At 38.2% G+C, this 17841-nt stretch overlaps 1 protein-coding gene across 1 annotated transcript; it reads left to right on the top strand.

The window, feature by feature from the left end:
* Positions 1-633: 633 nt before the first annotated feature.
* slc9a6a (solute carrier family 9 member A6a) lies at positions 634-15667 on the top strand. The gene is made up of 16 exons (XM_084950456.1): positions 634-1059; positions 2394-2593; positions 3796-3873; positions 4095-4171; positions 4347-4459; positions 5648-5753; positions 7241-7382; positions 8524-8629; positions 8842-8930; positions 9306-9419; positions 9867-9978; positions 10120-10273; positions 10609-10639; positions 10743-10828; positions 11202-11307; positions 11605-15667. Exons 1-16 carry the CDS (start codon positions 768-770, stop codon positions 11875-11877), a joined length of 2079 nt encoding a protein of 692 aa, XP_084806582.1. The 5' UTR covers positions 634-767; the 3' UTR covers positions 11878-15667.
* Positions 15668-17841: the final 2174 nt, after the last annotated feature.

The raw sequence follows: 17841 nt of genomic DNA, 5'->3' as shown, positions 1-17841 counted from the left end.
TGTGGGACAGTAAAATAAAAAATTCCGATAATTTGGAACGTCCCACGCGACCATCTGTATCACGAGACTTGTCAAACGTACTTAAAAAAAAACAAAAAATAACGAATACTCTTTATCCAATATATTTAAATGTATCTATTAATATTTAAAATTATTATTTGATGTAAGTATCGTTACGCTAAATGGTCTGTCAGTAAAAGAGTAGGAAGGAAGTAGGAATGAGGAAACACCACAGGAAATATGAGCTATTTTTTATTTAAACGTATTCTATTTAGAAGTACACTGTAATTAAACCGTAATCTAAAATAAACGCTAAGTTCGTTATTATATTTGGTTTATTTTTTATTTTTTTAATACGACGCAAATCGATAGCTTAAAGGACTGTTGGACTCACTTCCCGGTAAGCACGCTATCGTCAAATATTTCATAATAAAAGATTTCGGGGAAAACTATCATCGCTAATAAGAAGCAAACTTCCAAGAAAACTGCCAGATATAAATTTTTATTTATCTAGAAGATTTTCTTTTTGCGGTATTAAATTTTTACACTGGCGTTGATTTTAACCATCCACGGTACGGTGGTGTGCTTTTAATTTGAAACATAAAATTACACTTTCTGGAAAAATTACTTTTCCCTTCCGGGCCGGAATTGGTTTCTCTTTTGCTGTCGTCTTTATGTTGCCCACTCCCCTCAGTTTATGAATAATATTTGCACAAGTTCATTTTTACCTTTGGCGACGTTGCAGCATTTGGCCGCCGAAAGCCGAAATGGTGTTTAAAGTGACTGTCAGCAGTGCCCGGAGGGCAACAAGGACGTTGTGGCTGCTCGTGCTAGTAAGCCTGCCTGTTTGCATCAGTGTTTGCCGAGCATCATCACCTCAGGAGGACAGTGCCATGGAGAACATCGTTACAGAGAAAAAGGCTGAGGAGAGCCACAGACAAGACAGCGCTGACCTGCTGATCTTTATCCTGCTCCTCACCCTCACCATCCTGACCATCTGGTTGTTCAAACATCGGCGGTTCAGGTTTCTCCACGAAACCGGGCTGGCAATGATTTATGGTAAGATGGTCCATCGTGACAGAGAGACGTCATCCGAGCTGTTACACTCATTGTGTCCTAATAGTTAGATTTTGAACAGATGAATGTCAACACCAGGCTTGATAAGTTCGCCCCTTTTAACACAGTTATGCAGCAGGACTGTGCCGGTTTGTGTTGTGATTGAGCAAGCGTAATTTAACGACAGTGGACGCCTCTTTTACACTGCTTAGTCTTAGAAATTACATCTCAGCACCTAAGCAATTTCGACAAATACTGTCTTATGAATCCTACTGAATTTTAGTTCTTAAATAACTTGTTTTCGTTTTGTTTTTGTTTTTGCTTTTTCGTGCAAGTCACAAGTGATTATTTGGACAAATGCCAATCATGAGTGTGTAACTGGACTTTGCTTCCACTTCTGTATATTGAATTTCAGGAGTATTGTTACAAGTCTTCCAACCTGTAGAAGAGGAAGTGGTCGTGTCACTGTAGAATCGTTTACATTTTGCCTCACAATCCAGCTGCTTCATATCTAACAGATAATTAATAACTTCTGCTTGGCTGTGCAGAGCTTTTAGAGTCTAGACATTCACAAATCACTCACTTTTAGTTTTTATGAAGGCTCCATAGGGTGGATAGTAACATTATGCTATTATTTTTGCTGTGACATTACTGTCTACTACATGGTGCTACTCTACTACTACAATAGTAACAGATGTTTGATCTGAGCAATTTAGGTCAAGATCAGATCACAAATCCAAAATTTGATCAAAATAGCTGAAAAGATGATTGTCATCCTGCCTCCATTTTCTCTCCATGAGATATTTAAAGAGTCGGTGATAAAGAAGGGCCAGAAAATCACTACAGATATAAATCACATCTTTTATAAAGAATATGAGTCCTCTGGAAAAAAGGTACAGGATACCAGACATGTTGTGATTTTGTGTTATTTTGTGTGACATATTCCCCTTGGTTGTCCAAGACAAATTTCTCCCACTGGAGACAATATGGCCTAATCTAATCTAAACTAATTGAAATTCTAATTTGCTGGTACAGTATCTGATAGGGTAATTTATTTTCACATGGATGTGTTAAGACTTTAATTTGAGATCCAAAGCTGTTAGGTACGTCTGTGATGTTCAGAGTAGACCTTTGTTTATTTATTTATTTTTTTTACAAATTAATCCCACTGAAACATTTAATACCATCTGTAGTATCAGGTAGCCTGAAACTACACTTGCCATCCGTTTCTGTGGCGACATGCCATAAACCGTTAAAAATCCTGTATTAATCAACTCTTCTCTTTCTCCTGTTTTTTGTTTTTTTTTTGTCTTTCGTTTTTATTAATTTTTCCCCAGGCTTAATTGTTGGAGTGATTTTGCGTTATGGCATTCATGTTCCTCGGGATGTTAGCAACGTCACCTTGAATTGCCAAGTCAATGCCAGCCCTGCCACTCTGCTGGTCAATGTAAGCGGCAAGTTCTACGAGTACACATTGAAAGGGGAGATCGGTGCCAACGAAGTGAACGACGTGCAGGATAATGAGATGCTGCGCAAGGTATACTCTGTCGTGTTATTATTTGAATTTGATGTCTACATACAAGCAATTGTGTTACAGAGATGGGGAATTATTTTCCTAAGGGACTATGAAAAACTGGGACTGTTGTGGAGGACAGTGCCAGTAAATTGAACTCAGTATTAATTTTATCTCTGTATAGGTTATTGGTACAGCCCTCCACAAGAGTCCCAGTTTCTCCTGTATCCCCTTGAGAAGATTAATTGCCCACCCCTGAGCTGGAGCAATTAGATGATTTAATCATCAGCAAAGACATAATTGTCAGTTATTTTACACTGAAATGATAGCAGATGTTTAAATCTGCAAGCACTGATGATCAAAACCAGCTACCCCACATGTTTCCCTTCTGATATTTTAAATACAACATAACTAACCAATGCAAGAGAGAAATCATAGTCAGGTTAATTTGTAATGGGATTAAATGGTGGCTTTAGTTTTTTGTAAGCTGAATGATTTGTGTTTCTCTTTCTGTAATAAAAATTCTTTATTATCAACATTAAGTAGCTATTTCAATTTTAAAAGAATAGCTCTACATGTAGATCAAATCTGTTTGAAGACTATTAAACAGGGCCTGAAATGTTCTGTTAAAATAACTGGCAGAATGCCTTTATTAGTGATACAGAATGTAAAAGAAACCATAAAAGTGCTTGTTTTACGGTTGTCATGCGCTGGGGTGTGTTTGTCACTTTGTACTTTGTCAGTTAAACAGCTGCACAATTACATACAAGCAGTATTCTTGACTCTATTCTAACCACCAAACAAGTAAACAATCTGCTGAACAGGTTTAATCTTTTTAAGTCATAATCTCACGCTCAGAAATTGAGGATTGTTTTCCAAACATGAATACATCTAATCCATTGTCAGAGATTGAAACCACATACTGATTTTATTGTAGCACTGCTCTAGATTTAGCATCTAAAAATGGCATTAGCCTTAGCGTGTGTATATGTATGTGGCTAGAAGCTGTCCTCTTTCTGTGACATGCCATTTTACTATTATAGTAGTTTTTTTGTTTATTGTCCTGGAAGCTGTGTCATGATGCCCCATATGGGTCATTTTTGATTAATTGATATTTTAGTCAATCCAAAAATGCAACAGCATAGAAAGAAATATTAATGAAAACAACTTGTTAATTTTCTTTTGATGCAGATCTGTAATTTTGTTCTGTGTTTTGTATAACTCAGGTGACCTTTGACCCTGAAGTGTTCTTCAATATTCTTCTACCGCCTATCATCTTCCATGCTGGCTACAGCTTAAAAAGGGTACAGTATATCATATAAAAAGTCAACATTTATTAAATACATATTTTCAGTATGTATTTGGCTCTTAATTAAATAACTTCATGTTTTGACTATGAAATTTTAAAAGTCCATTTGTGGTCTCTTTATAGACCGCAGGGGTTTACGTATTCATCAAGTTAATTAATTTATTTTATAGTATGTATGCATTTGATTGCTGATCCGGTAACTCTTCTGTCTTTCAGAGACATTTTTTTCGGAACATGGGATCCATCCTGGCTTACGCCTTTCTCGGGACAGTCATTTCCTGTTTTATTATTGGGTAAGAGACTTAATTTGCAATTATTACAAAAAATATTTTATTATTAAAAAAAAGCAAAATCATGAAAGCCATTCATCCTTGTGATTTTACAACCCTTGTGCAACTATGCACATTTAAAGTTATTGTTGTTTATGATGATGGACAAAACCACCTGCTCTTCCTTTTCTTCCATCAGGTTGCTGATGTATGGCTGTGTGACGCTAATGAAGCAGGTGGGCCAGCTGAATGGAGACTTTTTCTTCACTGATTGCCTGTTTTTTGGGGCCATTGTCTCTGCCACAGACCCTGGTACATATGAGTTTTCTCAGATTTAAAAGTTTTCTTCTACTAACTCAAAGCACATTGTTACATATATTAACTAAGGTACTGTGCAAAAGGCCTTTCGACCACCGCACTGCATCCAGTAAACCTTTTAAAGTGTTCTTGACCAATAGTTGTGCTGAAGGTTTTTCAAAGATTTTTTTTTTTTTTTTTTTTAGGATTTTTTTATTAGAGTTGACTGCTTTTTTTCAGTCTTTATACCCCGACATTTTCAGCTGAATGTTTTTATGTTTGTTCAGCACCTTGAGACTGAGCCGTGAATAATTAAAGTAAAAAATGAATGTAATTCAAAGAATGAACCGGTTTTGTCTCGACATTACTTAACAAGGAGTCCACATTTACTCAAAGCCTCATAAGAAATGGTAGGGGAATAGAGATAAAAGTTGAGGTATGCCAACTGGACTGAAATCATTACCAAAAAAGTCTTATTGGGTGATGAATTCAGATTTGAATTTTTTTAAGTTGTAGCCATTGTCAGTCTGTATGGAGGAGGTCAGGAGAGAGGTGCAAAAGTGAGTGAGCTTTAAAAGTGGAGGCTGTGTGATGGTTTGGAGATGCATTTCAGACAGTACTGTTTGACACCTTGTCAAAAGTGATTGAAAAGTACCATCGGATGTTGATCCACTATGTAATACCATCTGGAAAGTGTCTGATTGGCCAGGACTTAATTTTTCAGCATAACATGGATCGCAAGAACACTGCCAGTGCTGTAAAAGCATACTTGGATAGAAAAACTCACAATAGAACACTGTCATGGATTAACCTCCCCAGAGCCAGAACTCAACATTATTGAGGCAGCGTGGCATCATCTTTTCAGAGAATTGAACAAAATCAGCCAACATCCAAAGAAGAGCTTTAAATATGCTTCAAGAAACCTGGAGAAGTATTCTTGAAGACTGTAGAGAAAAGACAAGAAGGCTTTGCCTAAGAGAGTTCAAGCTTTAAATAATAAAGTTGGTCTTACCAATTAAAGCGCATTAAAATTGTACAAAATATATACCATATTTCCATGTATGTTTGTAGATGTTTCAATAAATTGCTGCACCCATATTCCAAGCAAAATGTAAAGAAATAAAGCTGGCTCAAGACTTTTGCACAACATTGTATAGCAGCGTTTGGAAGTGAATTTTGACGTATGTTCTCTGTGCCTCACAGTGACAGTCCTGGCCATCTTTAATGAGCTGCAGGTAGACGTGGATCTCTACGCATTACTGTTTGGAGAGAGTGTGCTTAACGATGCCGTGGCCGTGGTTCTGTCCTCGTAAGTTGTCTCCCTTTTTTTTTCTATTTTTTTTTTGTTGATGGACCTGTGACCTTTTACTAACCTGGTATCAGCTCCCAATAACACCTTAAATGTGAAACATATTCGTTAAACTAACACTTGACTTGGTTTTTGTCCCCCGCCACATGGAACTGCTGTAATTTCCACAGAATTGTAAATTTAAAGCGCAGGCAGATTGGAGGGGCCCGGCCCTGCGGAGACACTCAGACCGGCCCGTTGAACGGGTGTACTAAGTAGAGCATGGCATTGTGTGCTTTTGCAGTGCCTTGGGATAAACATGACAAATCACTGGCCATTTGTTTTTAAGACTCTGGCTATTCAACCAGAGATGCAGAACATTGCATTATTTATTCTTTTTTTTCTGTTATCGGTTAAATGTTTTTGATGTTATGAGTCAGCTAAGAGCACATTCCTATTTTCTTTGAAGATACTGTGGGGGCCAAGGGAAAGGCAGAAAGCCAGAATGCTTATAGACAAAATGCCTGGTGATTTGTTCTGCGAGTGTGGGGGCTGTGAAGAGAGAGGGTGAACAAATGTTATTTTACTGTGACACTTGGTTCAAATAGCTATTTATTATACAGCTATTTATTCAAAGATCTGAATCTCTTATTTGGAAATAAAGGTTTGCCATGTTCAGCACATTTGAGCACAAAACTACCTCAGCATAATGTTAAAAAAAAAAAAAAAAAAAAAAAAAAATATATATATATATATATATATATATATAGCGAGAGAGAGAGAGAGAGAGAGAGAGAGATGGCTCTGTCCTTTCACTCTCTAGTGGGATGGTTCAGTGTTCATATTCAACTCACAGGTGACACAAAGTTAGTGTAAGAGGTGACATCTTCATTGGTACCTTTACTTGTCTTTATTTGGACTAAAGTTTGATGGAAAGAAAAAGCTTAATGAACAGAAATGATTTTCTTTAAACTTGAATTTGTTTTATTGGGTGTGATTAGTCACTCCTTAACTCTCTTCATTGAGTTGACAGTGATGAATCCAAAACTCCACAGTAGTTTTGGATTACCTTGGTTGTCTACCTTAGTGCGGTCTTAACTGCATGTGCTGTATACACTATAAATGTAGTTTTTATAACAATGTACCATTTCAGTAGACTTTTAACCAAAGCGTTTAGTTGTTAGTCAAGTATTAATACTGAACTATCCAAATACAGTGTGATAACTTATTTTGTTCCGACCGCTGCATTACTCTCCTTTCCTCTTTATGAACTCATTCAAGTTAGAGATGCAAAGGTCTCCAGAGACAGACCTGAGCTGCTTTCAAAAAAGAGATCTACTATAGTTGTGAAATATTTTGTTACTGGTTGGAATTTTGGCCTGGATACACTACCCTGTGTTGTGGTGACAAATGCAGGCATTAACTTGTATATGGTACACATATAAATATTTGCTCTGCCATTGCATAAATACTTGCCATTAAATGTTTGTATTCTGTGTTCATATCAGCTCTATAGTAGCATATCAACCAGAAGGAGACAACAGCCACACCTTTGAGGTTATGGCGATGTTGAAGTCTTTTGGGATTTTCCTGGGAGTTTTCAGCGGCTCATTTGCTCTAGGAGTCGCCACTGGAATCGTCACTGCTCTCATATCTTTTTTCGTTTGTTTGGTTGTATCATTTATTTAGATAAGTTACATGTTGTTGTAGCAGTGTTTAAACAGCAAACAGACATTTAATGAGCATACACACATGTGCCATAAATATCAAGAAACTCCTAATAGTGTATTTCATTCAAACCAAGAACATAAAAAAGTGCAATCAAATTCAGTTCCAAACTACAAAAAGGGACATGAAGGTTCTTTCAATTTATTTTGGCATTTTAAACTCAACCTGTAAAGTTTGAGTTTATACCCATTTTTTTTGTCCAGACCGGACCTTTGTCCTTTGGAATAAAGCATCAATATTTTATCACTTCATTCTGTTTGTTCCCTTGCTAAAGTTAGCGTATGAATTTTGTGTCACAGCCAAAGACTTGTTTTATAAGGTCACAGTAACCATTAACCAAACAAATTTATTCTCGTGTCCATTTTATTAAGGACATAAAGGGGAAGATTTAAGTACACCAAAGCCTTAGTGTTAGCTGGCCAGTATCTATGTCATTTTTAATGAAAGACCGTGGCTTACATTCTGAGCGGGGCTACATGGATGTTTTTGTGATAGTCTACGTCAGGGTAGGGGAACTCCAGACCTCAAGGGCCAGTGTCCTGCAGGTTTTAGATATCACCCTGGGTCAACACCTGAATCAAATGACTAGTTCATTACCAGGCCTCTGGGAGGAGGAATTTAGCCATTTAAATCAGCTGTGTTGGCTCAAGGACACAACCTGCAGGACACCGGCCCTCGAGGCCTGGAGTTCTCCACCCCGGTCTACATGTTTTAAATTCTAAAATGGTTAGCTTCTTAACACTGAAACATTATCATCAGTATCTCAGTTATACCGTGCAGTAAATTAGTTTGTGTGAAATACTATATGAAAATGTAGAATAAATGCAAAAAAAGCTGATTAAAATGAATAGATGATTGTGGAACGTTATTCTTACATTAACTTCATTAGAAGCCATCAGTTTCAGACTTCAAATGGAAAGCAGAAGAACTTTATCGGTTCTCTTTGTTTGTGTTTTTTGTTTTTTTTAATGTCTTAGAATTGAATTATTTGTAAAAAAGGTCAACATGAATGGATTTAGCAATATCTGAGTATGTCGTTAAATTCTTTGACTGTGGTGTCCACGTGACTAAATTTACCAAGCTGCGAGACTTCCAGCTGTTGGAAACAGCTCTGTTCTTTCTCATGTCATGGAGCACATTCTTACTGGCTGAGGCTTGTGGTTTCACAGGTAACACACACACACACACACACACAGATCCACACATTCTAGGTGTATGGCATACTGTAATTACCAGAATATCAAAAACAAAAAATGAGATTAGTAATTTAGATAGAGTAATTGTGTCCAGCTGGAAGCTTTATGCATCAGAGCATATAGAAATCAGTGCGTATTGATCCCATCTTTATTCTGTGTCTCCGTCCCCATTTGGTGTGCTGCAGGTGTGGTAGCAGTACTCTTCTGTGGAATCACTCAGGCCCATTACACCTACAACAATCTGTCTCCTGAGTCTCAGGACAGAACCAAACAGGTCACTACTCATTCAGTTCTTTTTTTAGATGCTTTAAGTATTGCGTTTTCCTTGTTTTGTTTTGTTTTATGGTGAAATAGGGCGATGGGGACTCAAAATTAAACAAAAACTGCAGATTGCTTTATCAGTTATCTGCCATTGTAGTGTCATAACAGGTTTGTTGAACAGGTAAAGACACAAAAATCTAAACTTTTCTATGTCTTTATGACATAGCGAATAAAAAAGCGGCATTTTAAGTTTAATTACAATCACAGTCATATAATCCAAGTTTAACAGCATTTATTGGAAACTCTAGCTTTTTCTTTCATTTTATACATCTATCTATACTTGGATATCAGCTGTCATGTAAAGCATGCTGTTTCTTTCCTTTTGCAGCTGTTTGAACTTTTAAATTTCCTGGCAGAGAACTTCATTTTCTCCTACATGGGATTGACCCTTTTCACGTTCCAAAACCATGTCTTCAATCCGATGTTCATCGTTGGAGCTTTTGTATCTTTTTACATGGCCCTGCCAAGTTCACATAAGCCATGTTAATCCTTGGCTTGAAGCATTATCTACAGCAGTGGGAGACAGATGGAAAGGTGACCATGCAAGGAGTAGCGAGAATGCAGGCAGATGAGTTTAAATAGCATCACAGTGGACAAGACAGGTGAAGAAGAGAGTGTAGGCAGGGTGGAGTGGCTGGAGACTAGTTTCCAGGGTGATTTGAGACAGAAGGATAGACTGATCTCAGAGGAGGTTAATGGATGAAGTGAAGGAGGACATGCAGAGGGTTGGTATAACAGAAGAAAATGCTAGGGATAGGGTAAGATTGAGGCAGATGATTCACTCCCTAAGGGGGACAAAAGAAGTTTATTACAACTAACCACCAAGTAGTAAATAGGCAGGAGACAGCACACTTCATTTGCTTTTGTCCTTAACCATGTTCTTACCCAGGTAGCATTATTCATAGGAAGAGCCGCTAACATTTACCCTCTCTCCTTCCTTCTTAATCTGGGACGACGCAACAAGATCAGATCCAACTTCCAGCACATGATGATGTTTGCAGGTTAGTGGTGTACGGATAAGGATGTTTATTATGTGCCGTCTTAAGCAAAGCACTTTCCTTTATTAACAGAGTGAAATATAACCAACAGAGATGCTTATTATCTCATCTTGTATACAACATTCTCCATGCTCTGCTTTTTAGGCCTGCGAGGTGCAATGACCTTTGCACTGTCCATCAGGGACACTGCAACATACGCTCGTCAGATGATGTTTTCCACCACTCTGCTCGTGGTCTTCTTCACTGTATGGATTTGTGGGGGTGGTACTACTCAGATGCTGTCCTGCCAGCGCATACGGTATGCCTATCCTTCCTCTGCAAAGTCCAGACTGGATTTGCAGTTAGCATTTGTTTTAACAGTGGGGAAATTTCACAAATAAATCTGATGCTTGTCTATAAATATTTTGACTTTATGATGCCTGTGTTTAACTCATCTAGTTATCCTGTCAGGCAAGTGTTCGAAAAATTATTGAACGTCTTGAAGAATGTGTGCTGCTCTGTCTTGTCTTTTTTTAATTAGCAGATTTCCTGCTGGTGAACTTGTAAAACGGGGGAAACATGCTTCACAGCACTGTTCTGCTCTGACAGCTTACAACTGCAGCTGATTTACACGTGTTTCTTTTTCTTTAACAGTGTGGGAGTGGACTCGGATCAAGATAACTCTGTGAGTGTGGCACTTATAAACATGTGTTGTAGTTATGTAATTGGTGGAAAGTAACTGTAAAGGAAACCAAGACACCTAAACAGTGTTGTCTGTCTTTGTCCAGATGAGTGTTGGTGAAGGTTCAGAGAGAAGGAGCACCAAACAAGAAAGTGCCTGGCTTTTCAGAATTTGGTACAACTTTGACCACAAGTATCCTTTGCTTAATTAGTGTTATTAATATCAAGAAATAATTTTCAAATAAACCATACATGTAGTGTTTTGAATATGTGATAACTCATTAATGACTTCACTTCAACTTACCGGGCAGCAGAGGGAGCCCCACTTACAGACTTAACTTCACATTAGGTCATCTTTTGGCTCTGTAATATGAAGGTCAGACTGTTCTATGCATTTAAAATAAATTACCTTATGAAATTACTTTAATTTGGAACATTTTCTTCTTATGACTGGGATTCATTGAGCATTCATCACACCCTACCAGGAGCTTTCTTTTTGTGTCTAATAGCGGTCTTTTAGTGCTTATTTCACACGCATTATGTCCTTGACTCGAGCCTCCCTCCAGCTACCTGAAGCCCATCCTGACTCACAGCGGCCCCCCTCTCACAGCCACGCTGCCTCCCTGCTGCGGCCCCCTCGCTCGCTTCCTCACCAGCCCTCAGGCCTTTGAGGTCAGACGCTGGTTTATACAAGAGCTATTTCTGACTGAACTGTGTTTTTTTTTTGTTTTGTTTTGTTTTTAATCCCATATTACCAGATGGAAAACGGTCATGAATCAACGGTTCAGTTTTCATTTTCAATTTTCATTGTCTCATTGGATGGATAAGGAAACACAAAGCATGGGACAAAATTATAATTGTATTGGTTGAACACAATTTCATTCAATAGCTATGGAGTGCTAAAGTCACATCCTTTTTTCCCAAATTTGTCGTGTTTCTTTGAACAATTTGTGTTTCTTCTTCCTGCAGAATGAATGCCAGCTGAAGGATGACGACTCTGACCTCATCCTGAGAGACGGTGACATCAACCTGACATATGGCGACATCACAGTCAGTACAGACGCCAGTGGCGCCCACACTAGCGGCGGCCCGGCCTTTGCTGGCGCTGCCACCTCTGATGACTTGGACAGAGAGTTAGCATACGGAGATCACGAGCTGGTGATGAGAGGCACGCGCCTGGTGCTGCCCATGGACGACTCGGAGCCGCCCTTCACAGAGCCCCACCACCGCATGCGGATGTGAAAGTAGTCTTTGAATACAGACCCAGACAACCGTCCGACGCACCCTGACCCGAGCCATTGAGCAAAAGACCAGTACCTGAGTCTCCTCCTATCACCTCTCTCTGCTTTTTTTCCCCTTTTCTCTAAGCACTTTTGTTCCATCCTTCTTGCCACATTTTCTCACATATTCTATGGGGCAAATCATCGTCTCTACCTCATTGTCTTTCTGCTTATTTCCACACCTTTCTGCCATTACTGTAATATAGTCATATTTATTTGCAGTTTTTTTCTTCATAAATCAGTTTTAAATCATTTCAGCTTAAATTTCTGTGTCACCTTACTGTAGCATTGCACAGAGATCTAGCAGCATGTGTCAGTGTGTAAATGCAACCACTAGCTAACTTGTCGGTGTAAAGTATATCCCAAGAGTACTATAACTTTTATATGCATGCTGAGGATGCTAGTTGTTTTCTTAGTTTGGGAGATTGAGGGCTTTTGTGTTGAATGTTGCTGCCTTCTCTCTGTGGGTCAGAGGCAAGCTGACCCAGTGGACAACGTTACTGTAAATTTGGTTACAATCAAGTGCCTGGGAATTGTAGTTTTTGGCAGCCCAGTACTGGATTAGTTCTGTTAAGCAGAGCTGATTCAATATGGTCAGTCATTCACTTTTCCATTGTTAAAAAAAAAAAAAAGATAAAAAAATGCTCAACATAAAACAAAGACCTCTGTCCATAAGGTAGCAATATACTTAGTGCGTGTTTGGGCTGTCAGTCTGTGTGCTATTTGCTTGTAAATAGTGTGTAACAATGTGATGCCAGTGTTGCAGTGTAACCAGGCAGTGAACGTGGATCTCTCCCAATGACCTTTGACTGTGACATAGAGGGAGACTTTACACCTTATTTTAGAGGCTGCTGTCGTTCATGGCAGGACGAAGGGCTGTTGTTTCGAGATCCAAATGAGATGAGGCGAGAACGCTTAGTGCCATTTCTGTCCTGCATTTTTACATTTTATGAAATCTGAATGCAGATGACCTTAAAGTGTTTTGTATTCTTTTTGCAACAGAGGTTTGTGAGCTGAATCACATTTTTCATATCCATTTTCTAGTCTATATTTTCTCATTGAATGAACCTGAACGACACATCTAGATACATGAATCTGAGACTAAATTATCCGCTACAGTGGTATTAAGAGCGTACAACTGATATTGTGCTTAATGAGAACTATCTATCTGCTTTTGGTAGGGCTGCAAACAGCAATTCATTCATCTGCCAGCAGTTGTTTAATAAATTATTTGGTGTAAAAAAAAAAAAAAAATGAGAGTAGTGAACAATGCGCATCAGAGTTGCACAGACCTTAAAGAGTGTTTCAGGAAAAAAAATATGATTTAGGTAAAAAAAATTTAAAATTTTATTTTATTCATGAAGATCAATGTGATGTGAGTTGCCCATTTTTTGAATAATGGGCCGTAAAGATTAAAGATATCTGCCTTCTGTCAAATATAACCAAACACAATTCTAGTCTTGTGGTGTCCAAAACATCCAGAAACACAGAAATGCTACTTTTGACATCATTACTTGAAATTAAATCTACAAACTGTCTTTGAGCTGTTTAATTTAGGATCTATTTTAATTAAACTACATCCAGGCACGAGCCTCTAGTAACAGGTAAATGCTCTCCTCCTTTAGTTAAGTACATGAAACTGTCCACAAGGCAGTTTTTCTTTTTTAAAGCTGGTCATGATTTCCAGAAAGAGACGTGCTGCCGAGTTTTGAGCAGTTTAGTTTCATTATATTAGAGAAAAGGTGCACCTCTCTAAATCTGGGCTACTGACACCCCAAAATGTATAGGTGTCAGTACAAGCCAGAAGAAAAACTATAATTATTTGATTTTTTTTTTTTGGACAAATTACATCTTTATACTTATTTCATTGTTTTGTTTTGTTTTTGTCTGATCATCTGATTAAAAATGTAACGCAAGTCTTCAGAATCTGTAGATAACATTACCTTTGTTCAACAGCATGACTTAGATCATTCATTTGGTATTAAAATGAATGCGATACAATTATTTTATTTACTGGCAGAACAGTTAATCAATCAACCGTTGCAGCTGTGAATTTATCGATTGTGTTGTATGAAATTATTTTCAAAAGACAAGCCCACAGGATTAATCAGTCTGTCCACATGTCAGCAGATATTTTCAGTGGTACTGTGGTAGTTTGTCATTATGCAGACTGCCAGAACAGAGCAACAATAGCTGTTTAAATGCTGGATGTTTCTGTCTGCTGTACACAGTAGAGTTTTTGATGTCTAATGGTTGACCATGAGCACAGAGGCACATAAAGAGAAACATACAGTGTATCAAAGGTACTCCTGGCTGGATGTGTTACATTTGACTTTGTAGCCTTGTGTCAGTGTTCGCTGTTGGGACTATTTCAGTGCGTGGACAAGAAGAACGGAAGGTGTCGTCAGCTCCTTTGGGTGCGGAGTACAGCAGCTGTTAATGTGAGTTTAACAGGAAGTGTTGATAGCATGTCACCGTGGCAACACTGTGTTGATGCAGACCGAAGCTAGACAACATTTGGTGACTTGAAGCAATCATGGCGTCTTTTCTTTTCTTTTTTTTCTCAAAGTTGTTGTTTTGGCCTCCTAGTGACCCAAAGAGAAAAAAATACTGTGTGTATGCAAAATGGATCTTTGAGGAGGATGATGTGGTTAAAGAGTGAGAAGAAGGGGTGACTGGGGGGCTTGTTAGGCTCTTGTTGTTGAGCGTTCATGTGTTGGGATGATACGGAGGTACAAGGAAGAGAAGGCATGCTAGATATCGCTTTTCCTTCCACAGTTATCTTCTGCTGTGCAGGAACTTCTTATTTCTTCTTTTTTTATCAGTTATGTCTCTAAACTCCACATTTTCTAATATATGATTTGTTCTCACTGTTTTGTTTTGTTTTTTATATGTGTAAGTGTGTTTCTGAATATTTTTTTTCTGAAAAAGGGACACTGAAGAAAAATGAATGATTTGCACTTATTACAAATGTTGCGCTGTTTTATTCTGTTTTTCTTGTTTTTATCTTAGTTACTTTTATATTACTTACACTGAAAGGTTGTGAGATTTGCAAATTCATGTCAGTGAATTCATCTTAAGTTGTTTTATGTGCTACTTTATGAAGGAATATTCCCACATTGCTCCATCTTATTGCTTCGCCATTCAGGTACTTTGTGTGTAAGTTGCTGCTTGAATGCCGTTGCCATGACTTCTGCACAGTCATGATTCATTTATCCTCTGCTGTGATGGACTCTTTGGCGTAGTGGGAACCAAAAGTGAAAAGTAAAAAATTATACAAGGAATATTGTGATCCACTGTTCTTTGAGACATTAAAAGATGTGAAATCTGCAAAAAGTAAAAGAGGTTTTGGTGTTTTCCTGCTGCTCTGCCAGTACGTGTTCTGTCTCTGCTCTCTGAATGGTGACCTGTGATATGCTTTGATCATTGGAAATCTTGTCTGAAGTAGCTGACCAAAGAAGCCTGCTGTGCTCCGTGTTCTCAGACAGTCCACTCTATCTTTATACCGCAAACTCTCTGTGTGTGAATGTGTGTGTGTGTGTGTGTGTGTGTGTGTGTGTGTGTCACTGCCTGCATGTGGATGAGGATTTGAATGTGTAGGTATATGTGCAAGAGAGCGAGACAGGGGAGAGACATTGTGATCTCTCCTGTCTGTGTTGCAGGTACTGACTGTTTACATCTGTGTAAATATACTCTCACCTGTTCATTTGCGTGCAACGGTCAATAAACAGAAGCCTGTGCTTTTGATTAAAGCCCTCACTGTAATGGCCTCCTCTTTTACTGTTCATTTATTTATTGTGGATGTCTGGGCTTTAAAAGATTGAAGCCGTGAACTCTTGAGATCATCCCATCCTGAGAAACATGAAATGAGTTTAGTGCCAGAAGTGATTTCATTTGAGTTGAATGAATCAGAGAAGGGATTTTCTTACAGTGTAATAATCGGTTTATAATATTAATGGCGTTAAAAGTCTGACAGGTAGTCTGAGCTGACATCCAATGGGATTTCAGATATTTTAGAGAGGAATAAAATTTGGCTTCAAGCTGACTTAATAATCCACAATTTAAAAAAATTATGTAGTTTGCATTCCCAACTCTAGAGTCAGGGTTGCAAGGTGGTAGAAAAATATACATTGTTTTAGTTTTCTTGCCTCTGGACGTTATTAAAAAATAACTAAAAGTACAGGAATCACTCTTTTCTCCTACTGCTTACAGCTTGTAGACATGCACAGCCTCTTACAAGGAGATGACTCTATTTTAAGCAATTATAATTTAAAAGTTTGAAGAGCACATTAATTATTTCCTTAAACCTAAATCTGGGATAGATTTAAAGGGTTGGATTTTATACTGAGCCTTAGTTAAAAGCCTCCTTAACCTTTAATCCAGTGTGATACTATGCATCCATTCTCTTCTGCTTATCCATGGTTGTGGGGGTGCTGGAGCCTACCAAGGCCCAACCTGGAAGATGGTAGATTCATACCCAGGCAACAGTGAGGCGACAGAGCTAACCATCATACCACCGCTGCCAGTGTGATATTAAGTTTCTGAGATGGGCTTTAAAATCCAGGTCACCTTTATGTTCTTGTTCAATGATCTCCATTTTTTCCAGTTTGATCATATTTTTATATTCATTACATGTAACTGATGACCTGAATTGATTCATTAGTATTAGGTAGGATAGAGCTAAAGGCAAAAAACAAAACAAAAATACTAACAATTTTTTAAAGAAAAGTGGTGTGAGTGTAAAGTCTGGATCTTAACTTGCCAGGACTGATGGCATTTAACTCTCCTGGGGCATTATTTGTGCCAGATATCAGGTAACGTGCTCCTAATATGGGAACAACTCCCTCCAGTGTGCTCAAGAATGTCTGTACCCTGGATTTACACTCCACAGAGGAAATGGTAATTTTACAGGACCACTTTGGTTCAGGCTTGACTTGAGAGCTGTTTACATTTCACACATTCCTCACATGAGTCGGCGTATTTGATTTTTGAAGACAAATAACTGCAAATTACTTTTATTGTATTTTATAAAAAAAAAAAATCATGGTAAATGATATAACAATATCAGAGAAAGTTTGATGCTCTGCAGAAGACATTTTTTCTCTCTGTGCACCATTGAATTCATACATTTATGACAAGGTTTGCAAGGACCTGCACAACCTGAACGCATGGCTCTGATCAATGTTGTAGCTCTTATGTCACAACAGTTGCTGTGTGCTTACAGTAATGTGACGTGTTTGCAGTTAGCGGCTTATTATTAAGTAGGCACGCATGCAGATGCATATGGCTGGAAATAAATAGACATAATGGGTTTTTTGGCGTAGGCAATGAGCTAAATGAATGAATCTGTATTTATGCCAGGTGTTTGACTAACCATGACAGACTTTAAAACGACAAGTAGGACCTTCTGACCATTAAATCCTTCCGCCAAATCTTCGCCGACTTTACAAACAAATGGATCATCAGTCATCTTTTTCACAGGCCTGGTGTTTCTCAGTGGATGGATATGGATGAAGTTCAAGCGATGATGCATTGGCGGTTACGGCTATAAAAGGTGCCATCTGTGTTACATAAGAGCAGCACCTTTTCAGCATTTAATCATCACTTTGTAATTGTGCTGGAAGAACCTTGGGGCTTAAGCTTGCAAGCTGCAAGTATTTACTTTGAGTTTTAGAATGAGTCATCTTGATGTTATTCGTCTATTCGTTACCAAAGAAGGAGGCAAGTGAGACCAGCACAGAAGTGGGACAAAAAGTGTGTGAAGTTAACAAGTCAGGCTATTTTTATTTATTTTTTTTTTTTGTAGGATGAAAAAATGGAAAAAAAAAATGTAGCGAGCGGTAATAATTTCATACCACAGGTTTCCTGTAGCTCAGACCTGCCGTGACACTCACTAATGAATGTAAAAGTGTCAGTGCTCGTTGAT

This window comes from Perissodus microlepis, chromosome 2 (genome assembly GCF_051167445.1).
Source record: "Perissodus microlepis isolate ML-2025 ecotype Zambia chromosome 2, ASM5116744v1, whole genome shotgun sequence".
Classification (NCBI taxonomy): Eukaryota; Metazoa; Chordata; class Actinopteri; order Cichliformes; family Cichlidae; genus Perissodus; species Perissodus microlepis.
The sequence above is the reverse complement of the archived record's forward strand: the minus strand, read 5'-3'. Positions and strand labels throughout refer to the sequence as shown.